The sequence below is a fragment of the Chamaea fasciata genome, unplaced genomic scaffold, assembly GCF_029207755.1.
Source record: "Chamaea fasciata isolate MVZ Bird 193981 ecotype frontalis unplaced genomic scaffold, bChaFas1.0.hap1 SCAF_1, whole genome shotgun sequence".
In the NCBI taxonomy this organism is placed as follows: domain Eukaryota; kingdom Metazoa; phylum Chordata; class Aves; order Passeriformes; family Sylviidae; genus Chamaea; species Chamaea fasciata.
This window is the reverse complement of record NW_027094086.1, coordinates 145,976,352-146,004,262: the sequence shown is the minus strand read 5'-3', so window position 1 is coordinate 146,004,262 and position 27,911 is coordinate 145,976,352. Positions and strand designations below refer to the sequence as shown.

General features: G+C 41.5%; 1 protein-coding gene across 3 annotated transcripts in view; it reads left to right on the top strand.

Annotated features, from left to right (window-relative positions):
* The window catches only part of DPP6 (dipeptidyl peptidase like 6), a 485,832-nt gene that overhangs the window by 324,599 nt on the left and 133,322 nt on the right, over positions 1 to 27,911 (top strand). For all 3 annotated transcript variants that reach the window (XM_066200952.1, XM_066200932.1, XM_066200942.1), the window contains exons 3-5: positions 1,732 to 1,830; positions 24,790 to 24,884; positions 27,219 to 27,293. In XM_066200952.1, the coding sequence (XP_066057049.1) occupies positions 1,732 to 1,830; positions 24,790 to 24,884; positions 27,219 to 27,293 (269 nt within the window). The remainder of the gene's footprint in view (positions 1 to 1,731; positions 1,831 to 24,789; positions 24,885 to 27,218; positions 27,294 to 27,911) is intronic.

Sequence of the window (27,911 nt, the reverse complement as noted above, 5' to 3'; positions counted from 1 at the left end):
GCTGGAGTACTGTGGAGGGACAGAGATGGTGCAGCTCCCAAACTGGCTGTCCCCATCCTCCACAAAAAAGAGGAATAGGAAGGGCCTCCCACCCTTCTTCTTCCCAAATCTCCAGCACAGAGGTTTGCTATGCCTGCCCTTTTGCCCTCTGGGGGAACGAGGATGCCTGTGTTCCTCCAGAGGACACTTGGGAAGCATCTTCTGGAACAGGTACAAGCCTAGGGCTGTGTGCGGGCTCCTGCCCCACCTGACCTCCCTGGGTATCCAGTTCTGGGGACTTGCACCACGGTGAAATTAACTGGAATGATTTCCTGGGGTCCTTGTCACCTATGTTTTCCATTTTAATAAATAAAATTGTGCAGAAAAACTTGGCATAACGCTGTCACACAGAGGGATTTGGCTGAGGACTTGTATTAATGGGTTCTGGTATTTGGAAGCCACAGTAAACAGTGGTTGAAATCTCAGCCAGACTAGGGAAAAATGTGAACACTGAAGGATATAATTTAATTTGGTAAAAGGGAAAGTCTGTTCTGAAACACCTTTTAGTGGAACAAAACACTGTTCATAGGTATTTTTCTGTCATCTCAGGTAGCTCAGGGGCCTCAATTCAGTACAGCAAAGAAGACTTTTTTTCTACAAATAAGTGCCTTCAGGGTCTGATTCCACTTTTCTAATCATAAGTGTTCAGAGTAAGTTTAGCACTAAACAATATTAAAGATATCTAAGGCTGCCAATAAACCTCAGACGTGAGGATACTGTTGTGAGGAAAGATGCTGAAACATTGAATGTGAAACACACATTCCTGCTGTGGAAATATTCAGAATGAGGCCTCCTCTTTTCTTTAAAAGAGCAAATGTATTTAAAGCTGACTGAAAGGTTTCCATGAAAATATTATTTCAGCAAAAAATTGAATGTTGACAACAAATTATTCATAGAGGGTGACTGCTTGTCAAAACAAAAAAAAATTACAGTTGATGGAAGAAAAGGAAAGAGAGAACATATTAATCAAAATTGTTGGGTTTTCAAAGTTGTTGGTTTTTCTGTAAATAATTTTCAGCTTTGATATTGCCATGTTTACAAATGAAACTGTATATCCTTTCACTAAAAATTAAAATTAGTATGGGGCAGCTATGCAACATTTAAGGATGAAGGGTTATGTCTCATAGACTTTTCAAAAATATTTCTGCAACCAAATGTCTCCTTCCCATGGAATATCTTTTGTAAATTTCTGAAGTAATGTGTATGAACCCTTACAACATTAAGCACCTTTCCAACTATGGTTTTATGTTAAAATTTTTAAGGAAATAAAAAATATAAGCTGTAAAAAAGTGGCCATTTGAAATACTTTTTACAATGTAGGGCATAATTTCAGACATATTTTAGGGCTTACCTGTCGAATAGTAAGCATTATATATCACTATGACACCTATAGGTGTGTTAACATGACTCAGATTCTTTTTTGATCAGGTTATGTCTGAAAATGTGTATTTTGGACCATTTTTTGGTCTTTTTGTAGTTGTTAAGACCAGGCATGTATAGCAAGGGGGGTACTGTTAGTGAACCATTAGGTGGTCCCTTTATAACACCAGTGGAAAGGGATTTGTCTGTGACACAAAGCTTAATGTGGACTGTTTCCAAATGAGATATGACATGTCACCATTCACAGCTTCTGTGCTTTCAGATACATTTCAAAGTGGAATTAATGGTAGTTTATTTTTGAATGTTTTACAGTTGAAGATAACAGCTTGTCTCAGAAGAAGAAGATAACAGTGGAAGATCTCTTCAGTGATGATTTCAAGATTCACGACCCAGAGGCTAAATGGATAACTGGTGAGTTTTGAGCACTTTGTAGTATCTCTGCTTTGCTTCCTTGCTCTCTGGCCATTGCTTTTTTTATGTCCTTCTTAATCCCTCCAGTTCTTTATGTTGCTCCTGAAACTACAGGATCAAGGACTGGTTGGGGCTGGAAGGGACCTCTGGTGAGCATCTTGTCCAACTCCTAGCTCCAGCAGTGAGAGCTGTTTGCCCAGAATCATGCCCTCAAATTCCTATTTTCAGCCTTCAAATCCCTATTCTAGTTTTTCTCCTGTTAAACATGCAAACACCACTGTTCTAACTTTTTGTCTAGGGCTGCCCAGTGGGCTCCTAGATAGGCATGGAAAACTACAGTCTTTTTCTCCAAGAGCATCCAAGACTTAGTAAGTGACATAACACATGGTTGGAAGAAGTGGTTGGAGCACCATCAGTGATTATTTTACCATAAACAAAACTGGAGGTTTATATTCCCTTATCAAATCTGTTTTTTTTTTTTTCCTGGCAGGGAGGTGAAGCAATACTAAGCAACAGGGAAACAGTGGTCCAGCAGCAGCTGGGCTGGGCTTGCACACAAGCCATGTGCTCTTTTTGTCCTCTGCTGCTTTACATTTTCCAGTCAGGGGGAAAACAAATAACACTTGAATTAATGCATGTTGGATTTGCTGGAGTGGAGCTACTTTGGGGGATGTAGATTCCAGCTCTGACCGGAAATTGCTGCAGTCGGAACAAGCTTTGGCGAGAATAAAATGATTTGTGATGTGCTGTTGGTGTGAGTTCTAGTCCAGCTCCTGTTATCACAGAAGTTATTAGCTTTTCTTTTGAATTTAATGGGGGACTGGATCAAGTCCTTCCTCATGTTTAGCTTTCCTTGTTTGCAGTGCCCATTGGGAACAATTTTAATACCTGTAATGAAAAGAGAGGATGTTAAAGGGTAGTGCTGAATTAATACATTCCCCAGCTGCAAGTTCTGCCGCCCACTCAAGGAGAGGGGAAAGCTGTTCCAGACAATAAACACCTTCACAAACACACCTGCCAGAGTGCAGGAGCTCTTTCCCAGGCTGTATTCTCTGTGGGAATGGTGCTCCCCACAACCGCTTTCTGGGAACGATGATGATGGAATATTAGCTGCACTGCTGTTCAGGATTTTTTGTCTAGCATCCTTTTTCTTTTGACACAGATATCCTGATGGCCCTAATGAAGGAAAACATGTTTTACTGAGATCTTGACTGCTATTTTGTTTATTGGCTAGAGTTTAGCAAATAGAGCATAGTAGAGGGAATGAAAATGAATTAACTAAACTTTTGCAGGAACAGAGAATGAAGTATTGCCATAGAGCTGGTATAATACCCCCCACTTATGAGTATCACTTTGTGTGGACATAAGGTTTATTTTCTACAGCTGCAGTCTGCTGTGAAAAAACAGCATTTCCCTTGCTTTTCAATCGTGGTCAAATACTAAAGTCATATAAACTTTTATTAAGACTAATATTCTGATCTTCAGTTTTTTAAAACCCATCTCTGTCCTCTTGTGTACCCTTAATGACTCCAGTGCTGTCTTGCCTCTGAAATTACTAAAATATTGTTTCTGTAAGAGACAAAGCACAAAGACGTGTTGTGAAAACATACACAGAAATTTTAGAATTACTTACTCTATTGTTTTGATATGGACAAACACTGACACTGATTTTAATACATCTAAAGGAATTTTATGAAGTCGAAAGATACCCTGCAGATTTAGTCAAGGGTGACTTAGCATTTAAGCGCAAGATGCTGATCTACAATGTCATTCATCCAAGGAACCAGAGCCATTTTACAGCATTAATTGCTTTTCTGTATTATAGTTGGATTTTTCACAGCTTTCTCTGGCTGGCTAAGTGGTGAAATTGTGATTAGGATGAAAGACTCGTAGCCAGATTCCAAAGCACATGTTGTTATTGGTCTTTTATTTTTCAGTATGCAAATGAAGGACTCCAAAAATGCCAAAGCCAAACTAATTAACTTAGTATAACAAGATTGCTGGAATGCCTTAGCAAAAGGAAAAAATTGCATAGTCTAAAATAGCATATTAAAATTGGATGACAGCTTACAAACCTAGCTGATGCTTTGTGAGGATTCACACACAGTTGTTAAAATAGAAGAATATAATATAAATTAAATGGGTAGCTGTTGTGTTTCCTTCTTCCCCTTCCTCTTCTGGTAATCATACAACAAAATTTCACAGTCATTCAGAACTCTGCAATATTCTGTCCTCCTGGCTCATCAAAGCTCTATTTCTGTCCTCTCCCTCTACATTATTGCAGAAAAGAGGAGGTTGGTGGCCAGAGATGAAGCATGCTGCATGTTTAGGAGTATTTGAATTACTTGAGGCATTTGCTCCCAAAATAATTCAGTCAGTAAAATATCTATGTTCTTCCCAGTAAGCAAGGGACTGACTCAAACACTGAATGAGGAAAGTTTTTCCTTTCTCTAGAATGAGTCTTAGACCAAGTGTTTCAATAAATGAAATATTTATATTCAGAGTCACATTTAAAAATATGCTGAATTTTCCATGAAATTGATGTGATGAGCTCATGTTTTAGCATTTTCTTGATTCTCAGTGGGCATGTGGAAAAAGGACATATTTCTAATCAATAGCTTTGTGTCATTCTATTGATTTTAAAGGACCTAGGAAAAAAGAAAAGATCCAGTCTCAAAGCTGACATAAATACACTTTCAATGTAAATATTACAGGCTTTATCTCAGCTTTCAATCACAACTCATGGCTCATTTGTGGATATATTTGCATTATTTGGAATTGCAATTAAATTTACTTGCACAAAGTGAGAGGTGTGGCAAAGTTATAATTTGAACATTTTACAATTTTTGTGGTGTCACTGTAATTTCAGATTTCAGTTTGCATTTTTATCCTCTGGTTTAGGGAGAGGAAAGAATACTTTGTTTAATTAGCATCTGTCTTCTCCTGCCCTGACCACTGTTGTCTTTGGCTCTGTAAAGAGGGATCCAGAGAGGAGAGATGCTTTCAGAGAGCACATAGTGACAGGCCAGGGGGGAATGGCTTCAAACTGGCTGAGTGCAGGTTTAGACTGGATATTAGGAAGAAAGTCTTCACTGTGAGGGTGGTGAGGCACTGGAACATATTACCTAGAGAAACTGTGGATGCTCCATCCCCAGGAGTGCTCAAGGCCAGGCTGGATGGGGCTCTGAGCAACCTGGGATTAGGGAAAATTCTCTGCCCATTTCAGGGAATTGGAACTAGATGATCTTTAGATCTCTTCTAACCCAGGCCATTCTGTGATTCTGTGACTAGAATGGACTGCCCCAGAGTTTATTTCTAGATCCAGTTCCAGGGACTATTATTGGTTAGGTTTTCCCTGTAGTGTGAGTCAATGCTGACTTCATTGTGAAGGTTTCATTTTTCAGGACAGCATAACGTATACATTATACTATAGCAGGTGTAAAGCAGTGAAGTACAGGAAGTCTGGGGTTCTGCTGGTGATTAATTGGCACCCCCCATCCAGCAGTCCTAGTGGAAATAACCTGAGCTGTGTCTCTGTTCCAGCCCCATTCATCCCACACCTCCTATGCTCATCACTCCGTGTCTCACTTTCTGTGCTGAACTTCCCTTTCCTGTACAACTGCAGTTATATTGTCCATGTACTTAACAACCATATGAGCTCCAATCAGTGGCTCTTTTCATACTGTGTGTCTTAAATACAGTATTTGAACATTTCCTTGTTTTCGTATCCCCTCCATAGCCTGTCAGGAGTGTCCTGTGCTGGCCTCTCCTCAGCCCTCTCCCAGCTGACAGGTGGCCTACTGTTAGTCTCGTCCCTAATTGTTTAGCAGTTCTGCTCATGAGCACCACATTACCTTGTAATTAGGCTTCACAATAACTGGGCTTTTCCTGTAATTTCTCTCACACAGCAGTTTGGCTCAGGTTTCTGAAAAGCTCGATGGGATGGTGCAATGTTCGAGTAATGTTCGACAAAAAACAGGATAAAGAAATGTGCTGTCATTTTGTGCTGAAGAGCAGCTCGGTCATCTGATTTCTTCCACAAACAATAATTCATGGTCGTTATTTAGACCTGACCTGAGAGGCCAGTTGAGTCATGCATTCTGGTTTTGTGGCTCTTTTGAGCTGCAGTGATTCCTGCCAGCTGTGACTCTGACCCCCAGCATCCTGGGAGTGCTCCTTCCTCAGGGGGAGGGAGCATCACGTAAAAGAAAGCCGTGGAGTCTGAACTGTATATGCCACTTGTGGACACTTATGCTAATCTTCTGTCTTTGTACTTAAATGGCAAATAGATTTTGCCCACTTTGACAGAACTTGGATGCTGTTCTTGTCATAAAAACATCAGAGCAGCCTCTAATATGCTGACAGAGATTATTGCAATGGATTGGGTGCAATGTGTCAGTCTTTACTTTTTAGAGGACGTTTTCCAGCCTCGCTGTAGGCATCCTGCAAGACAGTGTACGTAGCACTGGTTCTTGTCAGGATTTTGGGCTGCAGATGAGTGACTGGAGGTTTTAATTAGGAGAGCATTTTCCCTGGGCTAGACTCTGGCCAGACCTGGGGAGGCAATCCTTGCAGAGGGGTTGTAGCCAAAGGGAAGAACAGAAGTTGAAATGAAGACCTGTATATTCAAGCAGTGAGGAGCACTGAGGTACAGGACAGCAAAGGACATGTTTAGGGTCACAGGAACTTAAAAAATGTGAAAATCAAGCCCTTCTCTCTAAGGTTCCTGCCCACTCACCTCTCCTGCAATATTGGAAAAATAATATTTATTCTTATGAGAAGAGGAATAATGAGTAAATTAGCAGGAGGCTTCAAATGACATTTCCAGAAATGTCTCAGTTATTTGGAAACCTGCCACTCAGTGAGAGCCAGGACCATGGTGTGCCCAGCTTGCCTCTAAGAATGGCAGCTGGGCTTTTATCTCAAAAGCCCCTTTGAAAAATACACTAATAACTGATACCTAAATATAATGGAGTAATTCTTTTATCTTTAATACTGAAGCACATACGTTTTGTTGCATGTTTCACTAATAACATCATAGAATTTCTGGGCTCTTTTAAAGTCTAATATTGAATTTAATGACCTAGAACTAATAAGTTTTATTTACCATGCTGAAAAAAGCATCGTGTGGTGACTGAGGTAATTTATTTCAGTTTACCTTTAGTAGCAATGCTCAGATCAACAATACTTAGATGGCCCAACTGCCCTCAAGCCTCTTCTCTGCAGTGTAAATCCATTGCACTGTATTGATAAAAGCACTGATGCATTTCAAATGATGCAGATGCGTGTGGAGTAAATGAATTATTTATAGGTAGCTTTGCATAGATATTAAGAACTTTGTAAGCGCTAATATTTTTCATTATGAAAAAGGTTTGTGCTAAGGTGCTGCTTTGACAGCTCTTTAGACTAAAATTGCCCTCCTAGAAGTTACAGCATGGTTGACTTGAGCACAGGTTTCTCTCAGCTGCTTCTCCATGAGCCAGAAGATTCACAGAATCCTTAAGGTTGGAAAGGACCTCTGAGTCCAACCATTAACCCAGCATGGCCAAGTCCACCACTAAACCATGTCCCTAAGCTCCACGTTGACATGGGTTTTGAGCACTTCCAAGGATGGTGATTCCACCACTTCCCCGAGTTCCGGTGTTTGACCAGTGAAGAAATTTTTCCTAATGTGCAGTCTAAATCTGGCACGACTCATTTCCTTTTGTCCTATCACTTGTTCCCTGGGAGAAGAGGCCAACACCCACATCCCTGCAACCTCTGGTCAGGTAGTTGCGGAGAGCAATTGACAGCTTGCAAGTGACCATCCAAACTGTGAGGCAGCAGGAGCCTTTCTCTTGGCAAGGTGGGGCTGTCAGCAGGAAAGGAAAACTCATCTTTCTGTTTGCCATCCAAGGGATAAAGCTCTTTTCCTTGGGCCCCAATGCCATCCCAGTTCCTGTCTTACGTTCAATGAATGTAAGGTAGAGAATGCTCACAGGTGGCTTTGTTAGTGTAAATCTGGTGAAGGGATAAAGAAAACTGGTTACTCTATCAGAGTATTTGCCCACCTTGTTAGTTAGAAATATTAGCTCATTAATTTCAATGTGTTTTAAATGTGTGTTAAAAAGACTGAAATGAATGGGTTTACTGGTCTTAATGGTTCAAAGAAACTTTCTCCACTCTCAGTTCAAACCTCATATCCAAGCTCATGGCAGCTTCTTTCTGCAGTATTTTAATGAGCGTCTTGGCTTTTGAAATACTTTCTGAAACACACAGCAAGATGCCTGGTGCACAGCACACTGGTTTGTAGTGTCTAAAGTCCAGTGAACTTCCAGGCCCCGTTCCAAAGAACCCCACAGCCTGTAAGGATGACCTTATGCTGAGGAAAAGACACCCTGACTAAAGGAAAATGCTGTGTGGGCCAGAAGAAAATAGAGGGGAAGGACTAAGAAGGCTCTTCTGGTTTAACATAGTGTGGTTTTGCTGGGGATGGCCTTCAGAAACCCTCTGGTATGATTCATAAAGATATGGATGTTTGTTAAATGAACTTTTGGGTAGTGTTGGTGCCTGCGGAAGTATCTATGCACCCTAGAGCTGGTTGATCACTTTTATTCTAAATGCCTTCATGAAGTGACTGACATCTTCTGTTGGCAAAGTAGAGTAGGTAAGAGATCTTGCTCTGTCATGACTGCCACACTGAGGAAGAAGTGAGGAATATCTTAAACCGTTTGAACCATAATTTTGATTTTAGACCTCATCCTGGATAATTTTCTTCAGAGATTTCTGTAGATCTGTGATCTGAGAGCACTGTAGAGAATTTGTCCTACTCCTGCCTTTCAGCTTCTGGGCAGCTGCCCGAGTTCAGCAGTGACAGTAACCTGTTCACTAAAGACAGGAAACTTGGGAATTAATGACTTTTTAAGAGACTATAGCAGGCCATGGAGGAGAGCATTCCTGCCATGTAGCTGTTTTGCTCATTACTGCTAGAGAGAACGAAATGGGAAATCAATTTGGCTCTTTCAAAAATTAATACAGTCTGCAGGAGCAAGCTGGGGAGGAGTGTGGTGCCAAGGATTGGGCAGTGCCTCAGTGCACTCTTCTCTGCAGTGCTGGATAGCTGGTGGGACACACGTGCTGCTTTTGGACTGAGAAAACAATTCTTTGGTGTTTACAGCAACTTCAGAATTTAGAAGGAGAAATGTATTGCATAAAGTCATGTTTGGGAAAAATATCGCACCCTGGAAGAGCAGAAGTAACGCAGTAATTGTCAAATAGGGGTTTTGTGTGTGGTGTTTTTGAGTAGTTTGATATCTTGAGGAGGCCAAGATTTCCATAAGAACCTCACCCTATATTTAGAAGCCTCCGTAGGTAACCTAATTTCTCCAAAGCCTGCTGAACTCTAATAATTCCCCTGCTTGTCATGATTGCTGTTGAGCCTCTGAGTCAAATGTCCTCCTGAGGCACCAACATATGGCTTTAGTTAGAGAACATCTAAAAACCCACATGCATTAAAAAGTGGCCTCAGGCACTCAGTGTCATAGCTCTCTATTTGTCATGTCTCTGCATCTTGCCAGGATGAGTGAAGAGTCTGGCCCAGGGACAGGGCTGGTGGCTTGAAGGTTACCTGGAAGAACTGAGATGCAAGGAATGAGTGATGAGGAGGGCATGAACAACGTGATTCTGCACAGGCAGGACTGGCTGCAGTCACTCAAGGGAGAAGCCCAGACTAGCAGGGAGGATCTTGGGGGTGTTCCAGGTGGAGCGGGAGCTGGAGTTGTGTGAAGAGTGAAAATGAGTCTGGACGTCATCACTGCTGAGAAGTGGCTTATTGGCCTGTGATGAAGAGCTGGAAAATACATTCAGCTGCTATGGCAGTATCAAAGAGAACAACAATTAGTGAGTCAAAGATGACTGGAAGAGGCAGGAGAATTCCTTGGACTTCATTTCTTTTTGTCTAGGTTCTGTTAACGCCTACTGCCCATAACTGCCTAATTCTGTTCCCACCAATTTTTTTAAAAAACAAAAGAGGAAAAATAGACTTCCCCCTGCAGGCAACATCCCACTCTCACATGTTGGACCAGCAGGCTTTCCTAGACTTTCTATAGCCATTAACAAAAACAGATTCCCCATTTAATTTTCAAGCCTGACTCCACTAAAATTAGTGTTCTTCCCTCAAAGTAGCTCAGAAGCAAGGCAGTGCCTCCTGTCGTGACTGTGTCTGCCAGGGAGAAGCAGCTTCAGGGAATAATTTGAAGTTGTAAAAGGTGTGTGAAAACTAGAACAATCTGGGCTCCTTTGTGTGTTAAGTTTGGTTGTAGATTTGAGGTAGAAATCCCTGGGAATGATGTAGAAACTTCCCCCCTCGCTCCTCCCCATCAGCTGTGTTTTGCTCCAAGGTGCACTGCAGCATTTCTAGGGTCAGTGGGGAATGCAAAGCTGATAAATTCAGTGCTGGGTCCTTTTACCTGCCAGCCAGGCAGATGCAGAGACCCTGGATTCGCAGTGGGGAGCCTTTTGATTAAAAAATGAATAAATAAAAAAAGGAGAACATCAGGGATGGGAGTGTGAAGGGAACACTGTCACGGGAAGCAGCAGCATCTGTGGGGGACTTTGAAGAACGTGGCTCACAGCAGAGGTGTTTCTGAACCACAGGCACAGAGCCACATGCACAGTCCTGCCTGTGTGCTGAACAGTTTAAAACCAGCCAGGAAAAGGATCAGGTTTTTTTCATCCTGTTCAAAGTGACTTGAAATCAAAATCCTGCTGCTCTCAGAGCTGAAGGAAAGGCACTGATTTTTCAGGAGTTTAACTGGGAGAGGGATTTGGTGTTCTCCCAGTGGGTGTTAGTTAAAAATCCATGTGGGTAGCTACCAGTTGTGACACTAAGAGATGCTCTTCCCCAGCTGACACCTGTGAACCAGGGAAGGGTGAGCTCCCAGCTGTCCCCAGCCCTTGGGGAGGGGGCACTGCAGTGACAAAAAATTATCTGTCATAAGCCTTAAAAAGGATGGCCATAATTGCATTCCTGCTGGTTGAATTAGTACTAAAATAAAGTCGCCGGGTTTTTTCCTTTGACTCTTCAGAGGAATGTATCACAGGCAAGAGGAGGGAGAGAGACAAGAGCTGTGCTCTACTCCTGGGTGATGGAGCAAGCTGGGCACAGCAGAGGGTGATGGGCTCCCTTCCCCAGGAGCTTGGCAGTGTTCCACCATGAGGAGGATTGCTTTTGAAGAGAGCAAGAAATTTTATTTTCCTTGGATCCAGCACTGCTTAGAAGATGTGGGTAGATAGAAAGGAGACTCAGTTTTGAGCTGTAGAAAAAGAAGGTCAAGAAAGGGTTTGCAGGAACTTGCTGAAGGTTTTTCTGACAGGCTGATTTAAGAATGGAAACATTTTAGGAAAGAAGCACTTAAGAGATAAGCACCCAGGAAAGCACAGATGGAAGAAATGTGGTGCATATTTGCAGGATACGCTGAGCAAAAAGCACATTCAAGGGAGGACTGTAAAGGGGTGATGGAGAAAGAACTCTTCAGGGTGTTCAGGCCTCTTGTTAAGCCATTGATCCTAATTATGACACACTGCTGAAACCTTCAGTAGTCATTTCCAGAAGTGTTTGTCTTTTGACACAGTCCATCCCTGGGAACTCTTCATTCTCTATGATGCAATTTCATCACTTTTCATTTTTTTTTAAAAATATCTCAATCAAGGTAATTTTCTGTTTTTCCTGCTTCCCTGCCCAACTTTGATTCCTTTTTGGAACTTTTTACTTGGTGCAAAGAACATTTTCCTGACTCAGTAGCTTTCCCAGAGCTTGCTCCATGGCTCTCGGACACTTGTTGAACACGGAATGCTTACCAAGGATTAATTAGAGCAGTATGTATTCTACTTGTTCCTTTTAATGAACATTAAATAAATATATGCTGAGATACCATAATTAAATAATTTGAAGGCAGGAAATACGGTATTTCTGGTGATTAAACTTTATATCAAGTCTTTGTAACTGAAAATTTAGCAGGCAAAGATTTACTTATCTAAGAAAAAGGTCCCTGGTGAGCTTGGATCTCCTGACTGGATTAAGCTCTTGAATGTATGAAAAGCACTTTTTTCTTTTTCTTTTTTTTTTTTTTCAAGAAATAGCACCAGACTTATATAATTCATTAAAAGAAATTTAGAATGAGATAATTATCATTGATCAAGGGAATGTAATTATACTTAAAAATCTCACATCAGTGGAAATTCAATTAAGAGCACAGGAGACCAAAGGTTTGCCCAGCCCAAAATCCTGTTTCCATGAGAGGCAAGGTGTGTGTGCACAAGGGTGAGCAAGAGGGCAGTGAACCTCACTCACTTTTTAGCTCAGAGAATTCTCAGATCCTCGTCTATATTTTCTGTTTAGTTGCCCAAAATAGTTTTCTCTTTTAAGACACTTTCCAAGCACTCTCCAGAGCCTCTTGCATCCAGCATTTCTTTCATCATTAGTTTCACTGACCTGTTACAAGACGAAGGGTACTTGGGAGCTTGTTTCTATTTGCTGTGCTTGGTCAGCCTTAGATCAGGACTTCGGACAAATGTTTTCCACCTCTAGTATATAATATTAGAGAGGATGGGATGGGAACCACATACAAGGAGTGCACAGAACTGTCTGGGTTAACTTCCCAAAAATGTTCAAATTATTTGAGTTTCATTGAAGACAAATGCATGCATGCAGTAAAATTTGTTTGACCTTAAAGAAAAGCCAGATGATTTTGCTGTGTGTAAGAGTTAAAATCTTTAGGTTCCTATAGCAAATCCTGCCACACAAAGTAATCATGATGTCAGAAAATTGTGTGATCCAGACCCCCAGCAGGGCTTCATAGTTACATGTGAAATCGGCACTGGGTCTGCTGGGTGTGATGTGAAGATCTCATTTTGCTACTTGACTTAAAGTCCCAGCCTCTGGGGCCAGGTAGCACATAAGAATACTCTACTTTGATTCAAAAAAGAAATGTAATAAATAAAAACATTTTTAATACTCAGAGATATTTTCATAATTATTTCTAAATGGACCTTCAAATGTTAAACTTACTTGGAGGTAAATGGAGACAAATCCATTTAATTGCATTTGAAATGATGATTTTAAATATCAGATTATTTTGAAGGCTTATACCTGTTTTCCAATTCTTACATTTCATAATGATTGACAAAATCTGGGTAATCATCTTCAAATGATTTTGGCTTTCCAGGGAAGGCAGAATGGCAGGGGTGGAAAAAAAAATGAAAACAAAGTCAAGTAAGAAGGCAGGGGGAAATGTCAATGTTCAAGCCAAAAAAAGCCAAAAAAATGTATCAGTTCAGAAACATTTCCTCCATGGTGGGCAAAAGTCTGAATCGATTAGATAAATGATTATTATATTAGCATGCACTTGACTCTATAAAAATTGACTCCACGACAAATGGTGGTGAATCCAGCAGTTCAGAGAGATTTTGGTCTTATTGCAGTTATGTTCCATGTGGTCATTTATGCAGAGGAAGCCATTCCAGGGTCTGGCTGGAAGCCTTGGCCTTGCCATGCATTCACTGCAGGAATATCTGAGTAACGTGGTACCTTCAGGCAGGCTGAGAAGAACCATCAAGACTTGGATAAACATCTAAAATCCACCAATTCTACCCAGACAGTGTCCAGAAATTTTTTTCAATACTCTAATTTGTTACCACCCTAATGAACACTTATTCTCTGCTCAGCAGTCAATTTTCCCATTCCCTGGTGGACAGGAGCCCATCCCCAGGCCTGCTCCTGCAGCTGGCTCTGGCTGCTCAGCCCCTGGCAGCACCAGCAGGGAGTGGAGCCAGCAGGGCTGGGCTGGCCCACGGCCCCTCAGAGGGGTTAATGCACATATGCTGGGCCATGTGCAGCAGTTTCCACTGTCTGCTGCTGCTTCAGCTGATGGACTGACTCATTTCACAAGACAAATTGCTTGGAATACTCATGCATAAGCCAAGATGCTTATTAATAATTTGGAGGTATCTTTTCCTTCCTTGTTCTCCTTCCCAGGGGGAACAGGCTATGAACTGTGATGTGAAAACTTTTTTTTGTTTTTTTTTTTTTTCTAAACACTTATTTAAAATGTACCCAAGAGCACTATATATATATATATTTTTTTTTTTCCATGTGTTTCATATTTTTTTTCTTCCAGGTGTCAATTTCAGGGGCAGCATTTGTAAGAGTTTGCCATTACCTTTTGCCTTGAAGCTGACACCAAACACAGCAGCAGGCATAAGATATGGCCTCAAACCAAATTAACCTTGAACATAAAAGCATGCTCTTTATTTATTTTCTAATCTTAATGCCTCTCAAAGGAAGATATTTTTAGAAATATACACCAATAATTATAATATTCCTTTTTTTTTCCTGATTGGCACAGAATGGCTAATATAGCTAAACTATCAAGCCAGAAGACTATGAATAAGAAAACAGAAGAGGATTATTAGAATTCCATAGTTTATATTTGCTTTCCTTCTTCTAGGGAAGGAAGCTGAGAGAGTAATCAATTTTCTGTTGCAATCAACTTCTTTAAGAGAAAATATATTGAACTATACTTGGGAGAGAAAAATACTGAAAACAGCCTGTTTCTATCCAGTTTGAGGGACATCATCACTTTGATCACTGCAGTGAGCTCGGGTTGCTCCATCCAAATAAGATAGATTGTAATGGGAATAGAAATGGTCCCAAGAAAGACCATGACAGAAGCATGGAAATGCATGATAAAAAGAATTGCCCTGAGTTATAAAGATATTATGTAAGGAAAAAAAATAAAGAAAAATATGAAGAAGTCAAGCTCTTTCCATTGAATAAGGGCATTCTTTGGATTTAATCTCATCTGCTGGAAGTTCTTAACCCACTGAGAAGGTGTTATTGGACAGAAGGTTGATGAGAACTGGAAGGAAGGAGCAGTCATTGTTTTGGTGTAACTATTTTTCACCCACGGCTCTTAAACCAGGTGTTTATATCAGCCCTTTTGCTTCTGCACCAGCACCAGCACAGTTGTTGTCTTAGCAACTGCTAGTGCTTCAAGACCAACAGAACAAAGGCAGTAACCTGTGGATGATGTTGGTTCCATGGTAGAGAGAGGAAAAGGAAAAAAGAAAAAGTGAAATAAGGAATTCAGGGATCTCTCCTGGGGTTTGGTGAGGACTCTGTATGAGCTGACCCAGCCACTGCATGCAAACCAAATCAAAGTGCAATGCTAAGGAAGAGCTTCTCACTCATCATGGAATCATAGAATGGTTTGGGTTGGAGGGTAACTGAAAGGTCATCCGTTTCCAATCCCCCTGCCATGGGCATGGACGTATTCGCTAAACCAAATTCCTCAGAGCTCCATCCAACCTTGAATACTTCCAGGGATGGGGCGTCCATGGCTTCTGTGGGCAGCCTCTTTTATTGCCTCACCACCCTCCTTAGCTGACATGAATTTTTCCATTCCCTCATCAGTTGGTCTAAAAACTATGGGATTTCATGTATAATTGAGAAGTGTTTCTCCACTAGTGGCTCCGTTGCAGTCGGGTGCAGGAATGGCATCAGTTCTCACTCAGGTGCCATTTCCTTCCCTCAGTGCCATCTCACTCAGGACACCAGTCTCCTGCCCAGCATCTGATCTAATTATTTATCAGCGGTTCTTTGCAAATGTTGAGAATGTTTCCATTGGCTCTGTAGCAGGGTGCCCTCTTGTGACCACTCCGAAACCAATAATTGTGCACTGGCGACCAAAACGTGTCTTGGGGTCTTGGATTTCATCTCTTGCCTGCTTTGCTTTTTCAAAAGCCTGAAGTCAGGATGATGCCCATGACCCTGACAGACTCTTCATACAGTTCATCACAACTGAACCTCACCAGACAAATCTGAAATGAGAGGGAGACATAAGAGGGATTGTGAAAAATTGCGCCCAAAGATAATTAAAACTTTACCCAAAGCTGCACACAAAGCATGTCTGCTTGTTAATATACAACATTCACACGCAGTCTGCACTGAAATTTAAGTAATATTGCCCTGATAATAGTAATGAAAAGCAAGAAAAAAACACTTCATGTGTTCTTTCTGCCCATCATGGCCACTAACAAGTGCAATTTGGTTAGGAGCAAAGAGAAAGAGACAAGGGAATGCACAGAGAAATTAAGTGAGCTGTGGGGTCACATTTTAATGAAAATTTATTCATGGATTCCTTTTTTTCTTCAGTGTCAAATGGATTATTACATTTAGGTGTAACACTTTGGATTATGCACTCCCTTGAGTGAAGCCAAACCAAATAAGGCAGATAAAACCTGGTGCATTTGGCAGAGAAGAGGGAGGTCACTGGGTGATGCTGCACTGGCCTGGGGCACAGCCAGGGAGTGCTTGGAGCAGGTATCCCTGCATGGAACAGGCTAACTGGGTGCCACCAAGCAGGAGTGGTAACTTGGGCTCTCATCTGAGCTAGCAACTGCAGTGGAAAAAGCCCTGGAATTATTATATTCCCAGTGAAATCTGTGCCGTTGTGTATTTGGGGCTGTGCACCCATCCCAGTCACTTCATGGACCTGGGATAAGCTGATCCCTGCTACCTGCTGGCTGCACTTTTTCTTTTCACTTCAGTTGCATGATATGACTGTGAAAAAAATACGTAGGTTGTGGATAAAAGCATCAAGGACCATTTTCTGGGAAAACAGTTGTCTGGGGTTAAATTGCTTCTGGCCTGTGTTGAATGTGAAATGTTTCCAGCAGGGAATCAAAGGGATGAGTGTAATCTGCTGTCTCCAGCTGTCCAGTAACCCAGGGGTCATCGGCACTTCCCCTCCTATAACATCTAGGATTTGAAGAGCACATGGCACAGGCACACCTGAACAGGAGAGTAAGATGGCAGAGAATTTTTGAGGGAGATTTCTCAGCTCTGGAATCCACCAAAACCATCTCAGTGTGGTGCACTCCTCTCCTCCCCCAGTCATTAGAAAGATAAATTGAGGGCAGCAAGCAGCAAAGTGTGAGTTTTCACTGCTGTTGTTAGGGTTTTGCAGCAGTTTTCTCATCAAGATGGTTTGCCCTGGATGGAATAAAAATGGATTTAGACCAGGGAATGTCTCATTTGTTTTTTGCCTAATTGTCGTGTCTCTCTTTTCCCCCCTCCACGTGTTATAAAAGCAGATAGAAGTTGGGAAGGGAGTAATTTGAAGTTGAAACAAGTTCTCTGTTTCTCACATGCATTTCAGCTTTTCATGCCCGTGCCACTGAGTCATGATCTGAGCCCACAGAGTTCCCAGACTGGGGCTCTTTGAGGAGGAATTCAGACTCACAAATGAGGCAGGAGCACAATTTTACCTGGTTCCAAATTTGGGACCCAAATTTCAAAGCTGTGCTCTGCCTGTATTCTAGGCTTGATGCTGAAATAATCTTTTTTATTTTTTCAGCTTGAATCTTGAAAGAGTTGGGATTAGATAAAATAAGAGAAACAGAGCAGCATTGCTGATTTTTACAGTTTTAAGTTTTCCCAAGACTCAGTCTTCTTCGAGTTTTGGCAAGTTAATTTACAGGCCTGCTAGAGGTGCACGTTGATGTGGGAATTTTCCTGAGCTATAACTGTGTTTTATTTTACTGGTACTACTGTAAAAGCACTATATTGGTGCACCAAGTGCAACTGCATTGAGATGATGAGCAATTAAAACCACTTTCTGCATAATAAAGCACACTGTATCATGTTGCACTTAATATACCAATGCAATGTGTTATACAGCATTTAGCTAAATTACAGTAAATCACCTATTTAAAGAAGTTCTTCTTTCAGCCTTGCATGTGGGGGAAAAAAGTGCTGGGAACAGTAAAAAAGATAATGACCCATAATGGCAGAAAGCTAAAAATGGGATTCCAGTTGTCTCCTGGAATTAAAGGCTGTAGCAATGTTGTTAAAGGCAAGCTGTTCTCTGTCCCCTGTTGCTCCTTGTATCAGCATCACAAAGTCTAAAAAAATCCTTATTTATTTCTGCCAGGCAAAGTAGCAAGGCAGAAGAAGAAGGAGTCACTGGTGGGGGAAGGTGGATTGAAACAGAGGCAGGGTGGTGGCAGGGGCTGTGAAAAATTACAGATGCTGAAGTCTACAGGGCCCCTCCCTGAGGAGCAGCTCACTGAGGGCACGATGGAGCTGTGGGTATGGAAATGGGGTTTTGCTGCTATTCCCTATTCATGGTCCTTGCCTCCCACTTTCTCAGCCAACTGCCAACTGCAGGCACCAGGGGACAGGGGAGAGGAAACCTTCCCTGCATTTTCTCTCTGGAAAGCATCTCAGTATCAAAACAGCCTTTGCTTCTGCCGTGGGGAGGGAATTTCAGAGTCAGTTGTTTGTTGGGTACATGCTGTAAATATCAAATAGATGCACTGTAGCGTGTCTTGAAAGAACAACAGATCACAGTATTAAATGCATCATCACAACAGCCTTATTTCCACCTGAGTTTGTGATTGCATCTCTCTGGACACCTGAATAGGCTTCCATTGGGGACTGATTGTGCTTTTAGTTTGCATTATGATCTGTGTGGTGAAGTTTTGCAGCAGTTAGTGAGCATGCACAGTCCTAGCATTTGTTCAACTTCTATTCTCAGGGCTTTTCTGAGGAGTAAATTCTACCTGCCCCAAGGAGTGCAGGTCTTGGGGGGCCATTCTCCCACCTGACTCCAGTTACTGTCAGATACCGTCCTAAGAGAGTCAATAATCCTGCAGACCTGGTAAATAAGATGTCATTTTCCCTTTCATGAGAGCAAAGTAAAATAAGTATTTCCATAAACCCACCTGTGTTCATCCTTCTCCCTGCTCACACCTTATTCCTCTTGTTTGGTGCTTCCTAATGTTTGCTGGTTTGGGGTTTTTTTCTGACAGCTTCTATTTCCTCTGTGAATTTACCCTGCTCTGTAGTTTTTCTCTCTGCTTCCATTATGCCCAAAAACCTCAGGTTCCCTCTCCCTCAAATCCAGTCCCTGAAGATAGCAGGCTGTCTCTGATGATAGATGCTTCTGCAGCATTTGGCAGGATTAAGGGGGTTTTTAGGGTCTTGGCCCCTCACACAGCAACTTGTTAACCACAGCTTGTGCTATTCTCTCACCTGTGGCACTCGGAAAGCACATTTTTGAAGGAAATCCAGAGTCTCCCCCCCAGTTTACTTTCCCTGTGAGAGGCTCCCCTGAGCTGTGGGGGTGACTGTACTGAACTTCCATGCCTGGTGCTGCTGAGGAGCTGCTCTCTCCCCTCGGGCTCTGCTGTGTGGCCGGGCTGTGGCTGTTGACAGTCCCAGCTGAGCCCCAGGCTGCCTGGGTCCCCAGCTCAGTAGGAATGTTGTCAAAGGGAAGCTGTGGGTGCTCTTCCCACAGACACTGTTGCAGTGTGAGCTGCCGGCCTCTCCCAGTCCTGAAGACATGGGCAATCACTACAAGTGATTGTTTTTCCTGTGTGCTGCAGGTCACCTGTGGATAGTCTGGGTTTGCATTCTCCAGCTGGACCCTTCTCTTTGGCCCCGGTGTGTGTGTGCTGGGGTGAGAGCTGTGACATGCCCAAGTCACAGGGCACAGCCGCTTCTTTCCCCGCTCTGGTCTCCATCCACCGTTCTCGGGCTCACCTGGCCCTTCAGAAAATTTGCTGAGATTCTCAACAGGCAGAAGATTTTAATTATTTTTTTAAATTTTATCTCCACTGCCTGATCCTCATGTATCTTTCCAAAGGAATACAAGTGTACTACATCCTGTTGAAAATGCCAGTTGTCTGAAGAAACATCTGTGTTACAACTGCAATCTTCCTGCCTGTTCTCTTGTTGGATGGTGAGTGCTATCCAAGTGTGTCTGATCAGTATCTGCCTGAGAGGACTCCAAGAAACCCTTGGCTGGTTCAGGTGTTGCTGTCACCTCAGAGACTGAGGGCTGAGTGATGCCATGCACCACGGTGGTCAGTGCTGCAGGAATCCTGCAAGATTGGTCCTTCAGGTGTAAGATAAAACACCAGAGATCTGAGTTTGGGTCATTAAAATAACCCAAATGGGTGGGGTCATTAGTGGCTTTGGGTTATTAAAAACCCCACAACTTTTCTCCCGTGAGGAATAACAGAAGGGTGCCAGTGATCTCTTGGTGGCCCTGTGACATATGCTGTGCCAGTGCAGAGCTCCATCCCAGCACCTGGCCTGGTGCAAAGTGACCTCTGTCCCTTGTGGGGGATGAGGGCTCATCCCACAGGACCTGCTGCTGTCTGCTCTCCTGACACAGTGCAATATGTTTGCCAATCCTGCTGGTATCTGGAGGCTCATTTATCTGAAATGGCTTAGAACAGCTTCATGACTTAAATTTCCTTTATTCACCAATCTTCCTTAATCTTAGGGATTGAAAATGATAATTCCCTTGATGCTGGCTTTCATCAGACTGAGACTCATTCAATTATCTTTCATGTCTGTTGATCAGGACTGAAGAAGTTGCCTTTTCCTCTAAATCTGTGGCTCTAAAAGACTGGAGGGGCCCTAACAGTCCTGACTCCACTCTCTTTCACTATCTCTCGTTGCTGACGTGCTACATGTGAATTTCATAACCTTTTTTTTTTTTTTTTGGTGTAGTTTTCATTCATCAGTTATTAAAAAGATAGAAAACTACAATTTCATTAAAATATTTTTTAAAGCTAGATTGAAATACTTTTTTGTTTTCATGTTTTATCACTCAGTTTTGCTTTCTGCTTTCCATAATCTCTGACAAATAATGAACACTTCCCATGCAGGCATGGTCCTGCTAGTATCTTATAAACCAGTCTCTCCTCTCTGGCAATGTGGACTTCAGAGAAGTTTTACTGCACTAAATTTTTGGGCACCAATGCTATGTTGCTGTCAATGGAGATAGTTCCTTCAAATTCTTTGCACTGCCAGCACTCAAACTTACTCCTTCCAGAAGGAAAGTTGTCCCAAACCTTCCTGTCCACTATGGTGAGTTGTTCTTCCTGGTGCCCAGTCTGTCTGTGCTGTTGCTAGTGAGGGCTCAGTGACTTCAAGGGACACGAGCTCCCCCTTACTGGGTCTGTTTTCTCTGCCTGTGCATTTCCTGACTGAGTTCAAGACACAGAAGCAGATGGGGTTTATGATTTCACCTGTTCTGCTTAGCAGTTTTTTAAAAGCTTCTCCTCAGGCCTCCCCATTCCTCTGCACTGACTCTGCACAGCCCCAAGGCTGATCCATTATTTCTGGTAATAGTTGTTTTTTGGCAATCAGTCATGTTTTTTCAAGTGTGGCTACATATCTGTGTCTACATTCACAGCCAGAAAATGTAATCTACCACCCAGACAATTTCCTGGAAGTTAAAAGAGGGGTGAGGAGTTGGAAAAGTGAACTTTGCTGTTGAATCGTAGAATCAGAGAGGGGTTTGGGTTAAAGGAACCTTAAAGACCACCCAGTTCCAACCCCACTGGACACCTTTCACTGGACTAGATTGCTCAGAGCTCCAACCACCCTGGCCTTGAACACCTCCAGGGATGAGGCATCCATGACTTCTTTAGTGAAGAACAGATGGAAAAAAATCCAAGGGAGATTGAAGAAATGGAATAAATGGCTGCATGCCTGAAAATTATAATTTTTGGCATCATTTATACTGAACACCAGCCCCAAAGAAAGGCAGCTATAAAAAATGAGATGCAGTACTGACCTTTATCAGCTCTGGTGACAACTATAAATCAGGCTGCAAATTCTCATCAGCTTGCTGGACAGAATTCATTATAGACAGAGGCCACTGCATTGCTCTCTGGCTTTGATTGAGGTATGTCCCATTTAAATAAATGCTCTTGCACTGGAACAAATCACACATTTCAAAACAGAAGTCCAGGAATATTATTCATCTTTTGAGGACTAAGACCCAGCGAAACCTCACAGCATTTTGTTTGGAATATAACGCAGATCAATTTGTTCTTCTCTTAAGCAGACCAATTTTCTGTTCATTAACTCAGACAAGTGTGTTGATGGCTGGTATTGAATATAATGGCAAGATTTACAGCCCTAACAAACCAGCACTGCTTCATTTATGCTCTTTTTATGCATTCTAAAAGTACATGCAGAGGATTAGCACCTGCTTTTAAACTTGTTACGGTTTAACAAATAATGGGAAAGTCTGTTATCTCCTACTTCCAACCATGGAACCACTTCTATGTAATCTTGAAGTTTCACAGTTTATTAAAATGTTATGGGGTTTTTTTGAGCATGAGGAGCAATAAAATTTGGTAGCAATGGCATTATGGGCAGTAATGTGACTTCCATCCATTTCCACAATGTTCAAGAAACAGCCTCACAGACTCATTAGATTAATAAGCTACTTTACCTATGTTCTGAACTTGGAGCTAAATTTCATAGCTTTTTTTCTTTTTTTTTTTTTTTCCCTGTAATTAGGAAATATCCTGAGAGCCTTACAATTATCCAAATGTTTTGCTGGCCATATTTAAAATATGATTTTTCTGTCTGGAACTTAACGTGTAATTGGAAAACATTCTGCGTTGTTGACAGAGGGGGATTATTAAACCAGTAATATTTTTTCAGCATGTCTGATAATTAGATAATAGTGTGTCTCTCAGTTTAGTTTTTCCTGTTATTTCTGGAATGCCTGAAATATTGCTGGAAAATAAAAATTCAGACTGCAAACTTTCCTCTTACAAAAAATAATGCTTCAGACATTGTGGCCTGAGTATATAAAGACCAAGTGTGTATGAAGCATTAAATCTTTTATTGCCTTACTTCCTAAATGGTTGGCATAAACACTTGTCTTAAGGATCTGGACACAGAAGCTGGAAGTTAGAGTTGTAAATCCAGTTGCTGCTGGATCAGACCCCAGGGGTTGTCTCTTCTGGCATAAGGCCCAGGAAATGGGCAAATACTTTGGGAAGATTCTAAAAAGCAGGCAAAAGTCTCAGGTTGAGGATTCAGGATATTCCTTTAGTCCCTCACAATGGCTGGTTTATGGGCTTCCTGAAAAGCATTCCCCTTTGAGACATATAATCTTTGATGGATTTTTCTTCCATTTTTCTAATTCTAGTTTGGATCCACCTGCAGCCCTGGCACCTGCTCTGTTCTGGGATTGTGACTTTTACAATTTGTTTGCTTTCAGCATGAAGAAATAATCCCTTTTATTTGTGTTGAACCTGACACTGGCTGATGTCATCTGGTGCCTTCCAGTATTTGTTTTGGAGAAGGCAGGGAATATGCATCCCTTATTTATCTTCTCCATACTACTTAGGACTTTTTTGACTTCTGTCCTAGCTCTGTTCAATCAGTTCTTCCTCAAGTTTAAGTTTCTTAGTTTGTTCAGTCATAAATTGCATGAAGAATACTTTAAAGATAAATGCAAGTCAATCTAATTCAGATCCTTCTTTTTAAAAAAAAAAAAAATCAAGGTAGAAATTGCTGATAAAATTTATTCCATAATTTTAAAAAAAGTAATGCTTTGAGAACTTTGCCTGTGAATCTGAATGGCTGCTGCTTTGATTTGGACTCTGAGAATCTTAAAGTCTCTAAAACTAAACTCTAAACCTAGTGGTTTTGAGAGGATCAGCTGTATTGCAGCAACCTTTTGCCCTTACAGAATCTGATTCATTCCAATCTTAGAGAAGATTTCTTCTTCTTCCACTTATGTGTGAATCTGTGATATGGAGGAGATTTTTTTATTGACAGCAATAAGTAGAGCATAGAAGCTTTTCATCTGCACCTTCAGAGCGTTTTATAGAGCTGGTTAGTGACTGTGATGAGGATTATCATCACCAGGTTGGAAATAAAAGATGTGGATAAGAAGTATGCTAGGTCAGTACACCCAATTTTTGAAAGAACCAAGCCTTGAAACCCAGTGTTGCCTTTAGTAGTCACCCCAACTGGGCAGTGCACAGCTCTGTGGTTACAGTGAGCTGGGTTTGTGCTCATGCATATCCTAGAGGATTTAAACTCACCTTTGACTCATCCCAGGACAACCCATGGATAATGTTAAACCATCCACATGTCCCTAGCCCTTGTGGCATAATGGTAACACTCCTGGCGTAGCCACTGTAATGGTTGATGATGAGGAATTGCTTCCCTAACTGAAACGAAAAGCAGAGGTTGGATCCATCAGTTCTCAGTCTCAGTTTAACCAAGTTGCAAAAAAAACCATAACCCCTAATCCTGTGCCAAGAAAAACTGCTGATTCCTTTAATGGCAGAGTGCTTGGGACTTATGTTTCATGTTTTATCTGCAGGGCAGTGCATGTAAGCACTGATCAGACTTGAACTTCAGTTTATGACATCCCTTTGTGGTTGTAATGTTTTTCATCCTGAACTTTTGCCCTGCTACCTGACCCTCATTTGGAGTCCCTTTCATATGCCTGCCCCAGCCTTTCTGTCAGGCAGGTTGTGTGCTTTGAGAGCTGGACACTCTCTCCAGTATTTCTGTCCTTGCCCACCTGTCTTGAGAGCTGGAGTAGTCCCAAAGTGCACAGAGACAAGCTGATCTGCCTTGTTCCATGTGAAAATGGTGATTTCTCTGCATGTATCTCCTTCTGGCATAAGTCTGAAGAACAAATGCCAGAGTTGGAGGACAGTATTAGGTTCCAGAATCTGCTTTGTTAGAGGGTCATTTGCCTTTCACTTTCAGAGACTTTCCAGGCTTATTAAACTCCTGCAGAGACTGTGGAACCTGGAAACCTTTAATCATAAGGAATGGGAGCTTTTGACCTTGTTTCCCACAACAACTATACAGCAAGCTGTGTATGTACATTTAAAACAGATCACTCTTGCATTCATCTAAGGGAAAGTGAGGCACAACAAACACATGACAAACACTAACCACGTCGTTTTATGGCTGTGCTCAAAGCCACTTTTAGCAATGGCTGTGTTAAAAAACTTTCTGTGTTCTTCAGAAAGAAGTTCCCAGCAGTGCTTTTGGTTTAAGTCCGTAATTAGGTTCCACACAAACAGACAATTTCAGATTTCCTTAATGACCTTTTGTTTTCCTCCTTGCAGATAATGAATTCATTTATAGAAACCAGAATGGCACAGTGATTCTGAGGAATGTCGAAACCAACAGTTCAACAATATTAATAGAAAACAAAAAAATTGTAAGTATTTTCTATGACAAGTAGCTGAATTTCACAGCTGTCTTGCAGTTGGATCAGTAAAGCAGAAAATCACTTGGTTTTCAACTTCTTGTATTGTCAAGGAGAAGCAATTCACTGGTAATACAATGGGCTCTGCAGTGATGGATAATGTGAGATTGAACTCCAGCTTTTGTTATTATTCTGCAACCTCAGTTTCTCTCATACTTCTGGAAAGTATCATATAGAGATTTGCAGCTAGTCTTGCATATCATATATAATCGAAAGATGCATAATTCTCATCTCTGCATGCTTAATAAAAAGGATAGTTGATATCATTTACTGTCTGTTGTCATTCTCTACATTCCTCCACAAAATACCCATTTTTAATTTGTGCATTTGCTGATTTTTCTTGCCTAATGGTTGAAATGTAATTTCAGTGTTTTTTATGAGTAGTATTGAGGAATGGAAGTGGAGTTGTACTTGAGAGAAACACTAAGAAATTGTTGGGAAGAAGTTAGTAGGTGATTATTAAAATGAATGTAAAGAAAACTAAGTCACATCTGATACAGAGTTTTTATTGCTTATAATGATAGAAGTGTTTTGTAGGATTGCTTTTTGTAGCAGATGAAACCAGCATTGTGGCAGAAGTTAGTACACAGTTTTATTAGTTATTTTTAATGAGACAAAGAATTTATCACTGAGTTTTTATGGCAGAGGCCAAACTTAAATTTCACATGCTGCATTTAACCTTCAAACTTTGCTGTGTCACATAAGCAATCCTCTTTTACCAGAGTGTCACCTCTTTCTTTACAATTCTAAGGGAATGGGCTGGCTTCCTTTAATGTCAAAGTTTCTTGAAGTCAAATTACTTCCATTTGGCCTCTGTTTATTCCACCGGTTTTTAATTTTTGCCATTTGTGAAAAGAGCACAGTGCTATGAGATAATCCTAAATTTTCATGCCAGTGCCACCCTACTGCCTGTTCTACCTTTTTTCCTCTGCCCTCTCTAAATATATCTGCAGGTCACCTCCACGTTAATCCAGAAAGTCCCAGTGCAAGGGCTGCTATTACACTTTACTCAGACATATTGTCATTTTCCATTTCCTTCCCAGCCCTGGAGCAGAAAACTTTTGCTACTTGGTCATGTTTTCCCTTCCCCATGTTACTAACAGAGCAGAAAATAAAGTCTGTCTTCATGCTGACACTGCTGATCTCCAAGCTTCCCTGTCCCTCCCCATCCTCACCTACACTGGGTCGTCATCCCATTAGATGTCCCAGAGGGGTGGTGGGTGCCTCTTCCCTGGAAATGCTCAGGATCAGGTTGGATAGGACTCTGAGCAACCTGCTCTGGGTGAAGATGTCCCTGCTCCTGGCAGGGTGTTGGATTAGACAGCCTTTAAATGTCCCTTCCCACGCAAATCATTTTGTGATGGCGTGAGCTGTCCCCTCTGCTTCTGGCTGTCCGCACAGCCCATCCACCCTTGCTGGCGTTAGGGAGGACTCTCCCCACTGGGGTGCTCTGTCTTTCCCCAATTCCCCTTTCAAGAGATTCAATTCCCCTTTCCTGTTGGACTCTCTCAAGGACTTACATCTAATTTGTTGGGTGAGAGGGTGAGATTTAAAAGGCATGATTTTAAAGGATGAGTGATGTGGCAGTGGCACCTCTCTTTGACCTTGGTGCCATCTGTGCCAGCAATGCATTATACTGAAACACACTGGGAAGGAGAAATGGCTTCACTACGCAAATGAAAAGTGGAGCTGGAAAAAGGTAATTCCTGGCAAGTCTGAGGTACCCTGGCATTTCTTCTTGCTAGCAAGATTTACAGTGCTGATTTTTGCAGAGCCCAGGTCAGGGTGCACTGGATCACTTCACCGTGCCAAAGACTTTTAACTGGGGAAAACGGAATAGTTTTCCTCTGGGTTAACTTAATTGGGGGAGATAGTGGTGTCCTTATTACTAATTTACTCCAGAAGCTATTTACAGTTTTTTATCTCCTGCACTGGCCAGTGAATACAGATAATGAGAGGGAATTAATAAATTGCCATTTTTCTGAGTTTTCTCTTAACTACTGCTTACATCTGCCAACTCACCAGCCACTGTGCAGTAAGATTGTAAGGAAAATTCTGTGTTTTTTGAGATAGCTGCCTGCTCTGAGTCCCAATGCATTAATTCTTTCTCTTATAGGTGCCCACGTAACAGTTCTGATGTTTGAAAAAAAAGATATCATATTTTTCAAGACACTTAATTCTGGCAGTGTTCTTCATCCTTAGAGAAATGATCATAACAATTAGTTCTAGGTGTCATTAGCTTGCAAACTGAAGGACATTTGTTTCAAAACTGTGTTTATTTTCCAGGTCTCCTTAAAGGCTATCCGGTATGAAGTGTCACCTGACCGGGAATATGCACTATTTGCCTTCGATGTTGAACCTGTAAGTAAACAGATTTGATTTCAAAATACAGAGCCACTGGCTAACTTCTTTTTTTTTTTTTTTTTTTTTTTTTTTTCACTTTTATGCCAGCAAGATGATATCTTAAATTAATTGCTTCCTATGAAACAAAGCAAGAAACCCCCTCACTTAGCAATTCTGAGAGCATGTCACACTGCCATCTAGTAGAGGAGAAAGGTATAAATTAGACCGTGGAGGAAACACTGTCATTGCCAGAATTTTATAGCCTTTGGGAGGGGGATTGTAAGGACATGTCTTTGCTACAAGAATTTCTATTCCTCTTCTGTGATTTTTTTTTTCCCCACAGTGCTTTTTTCTGTCACCCTATAAATTTCTTCCCCGGAACAAAAAACGACTGTCAGTTTCTCCCACAACTGAAATAATACATTAATTATGGTGTCACCATTCCCAGTGCTGCAGTTAGACTTGAGCTATCACTTTCATTATAAATCCTTTTCTTCGGAGGGTTAGGTATAAATCATTTGTAAAAAATCACCATTAAGTTGCTACTAAGTTCTGGACTACAGCAAATTTTTTACCAAACTTCAAAAGGGAAAAGTGTAATAAGTCATTTTTAAATGATGACCAAAGAATCAAACA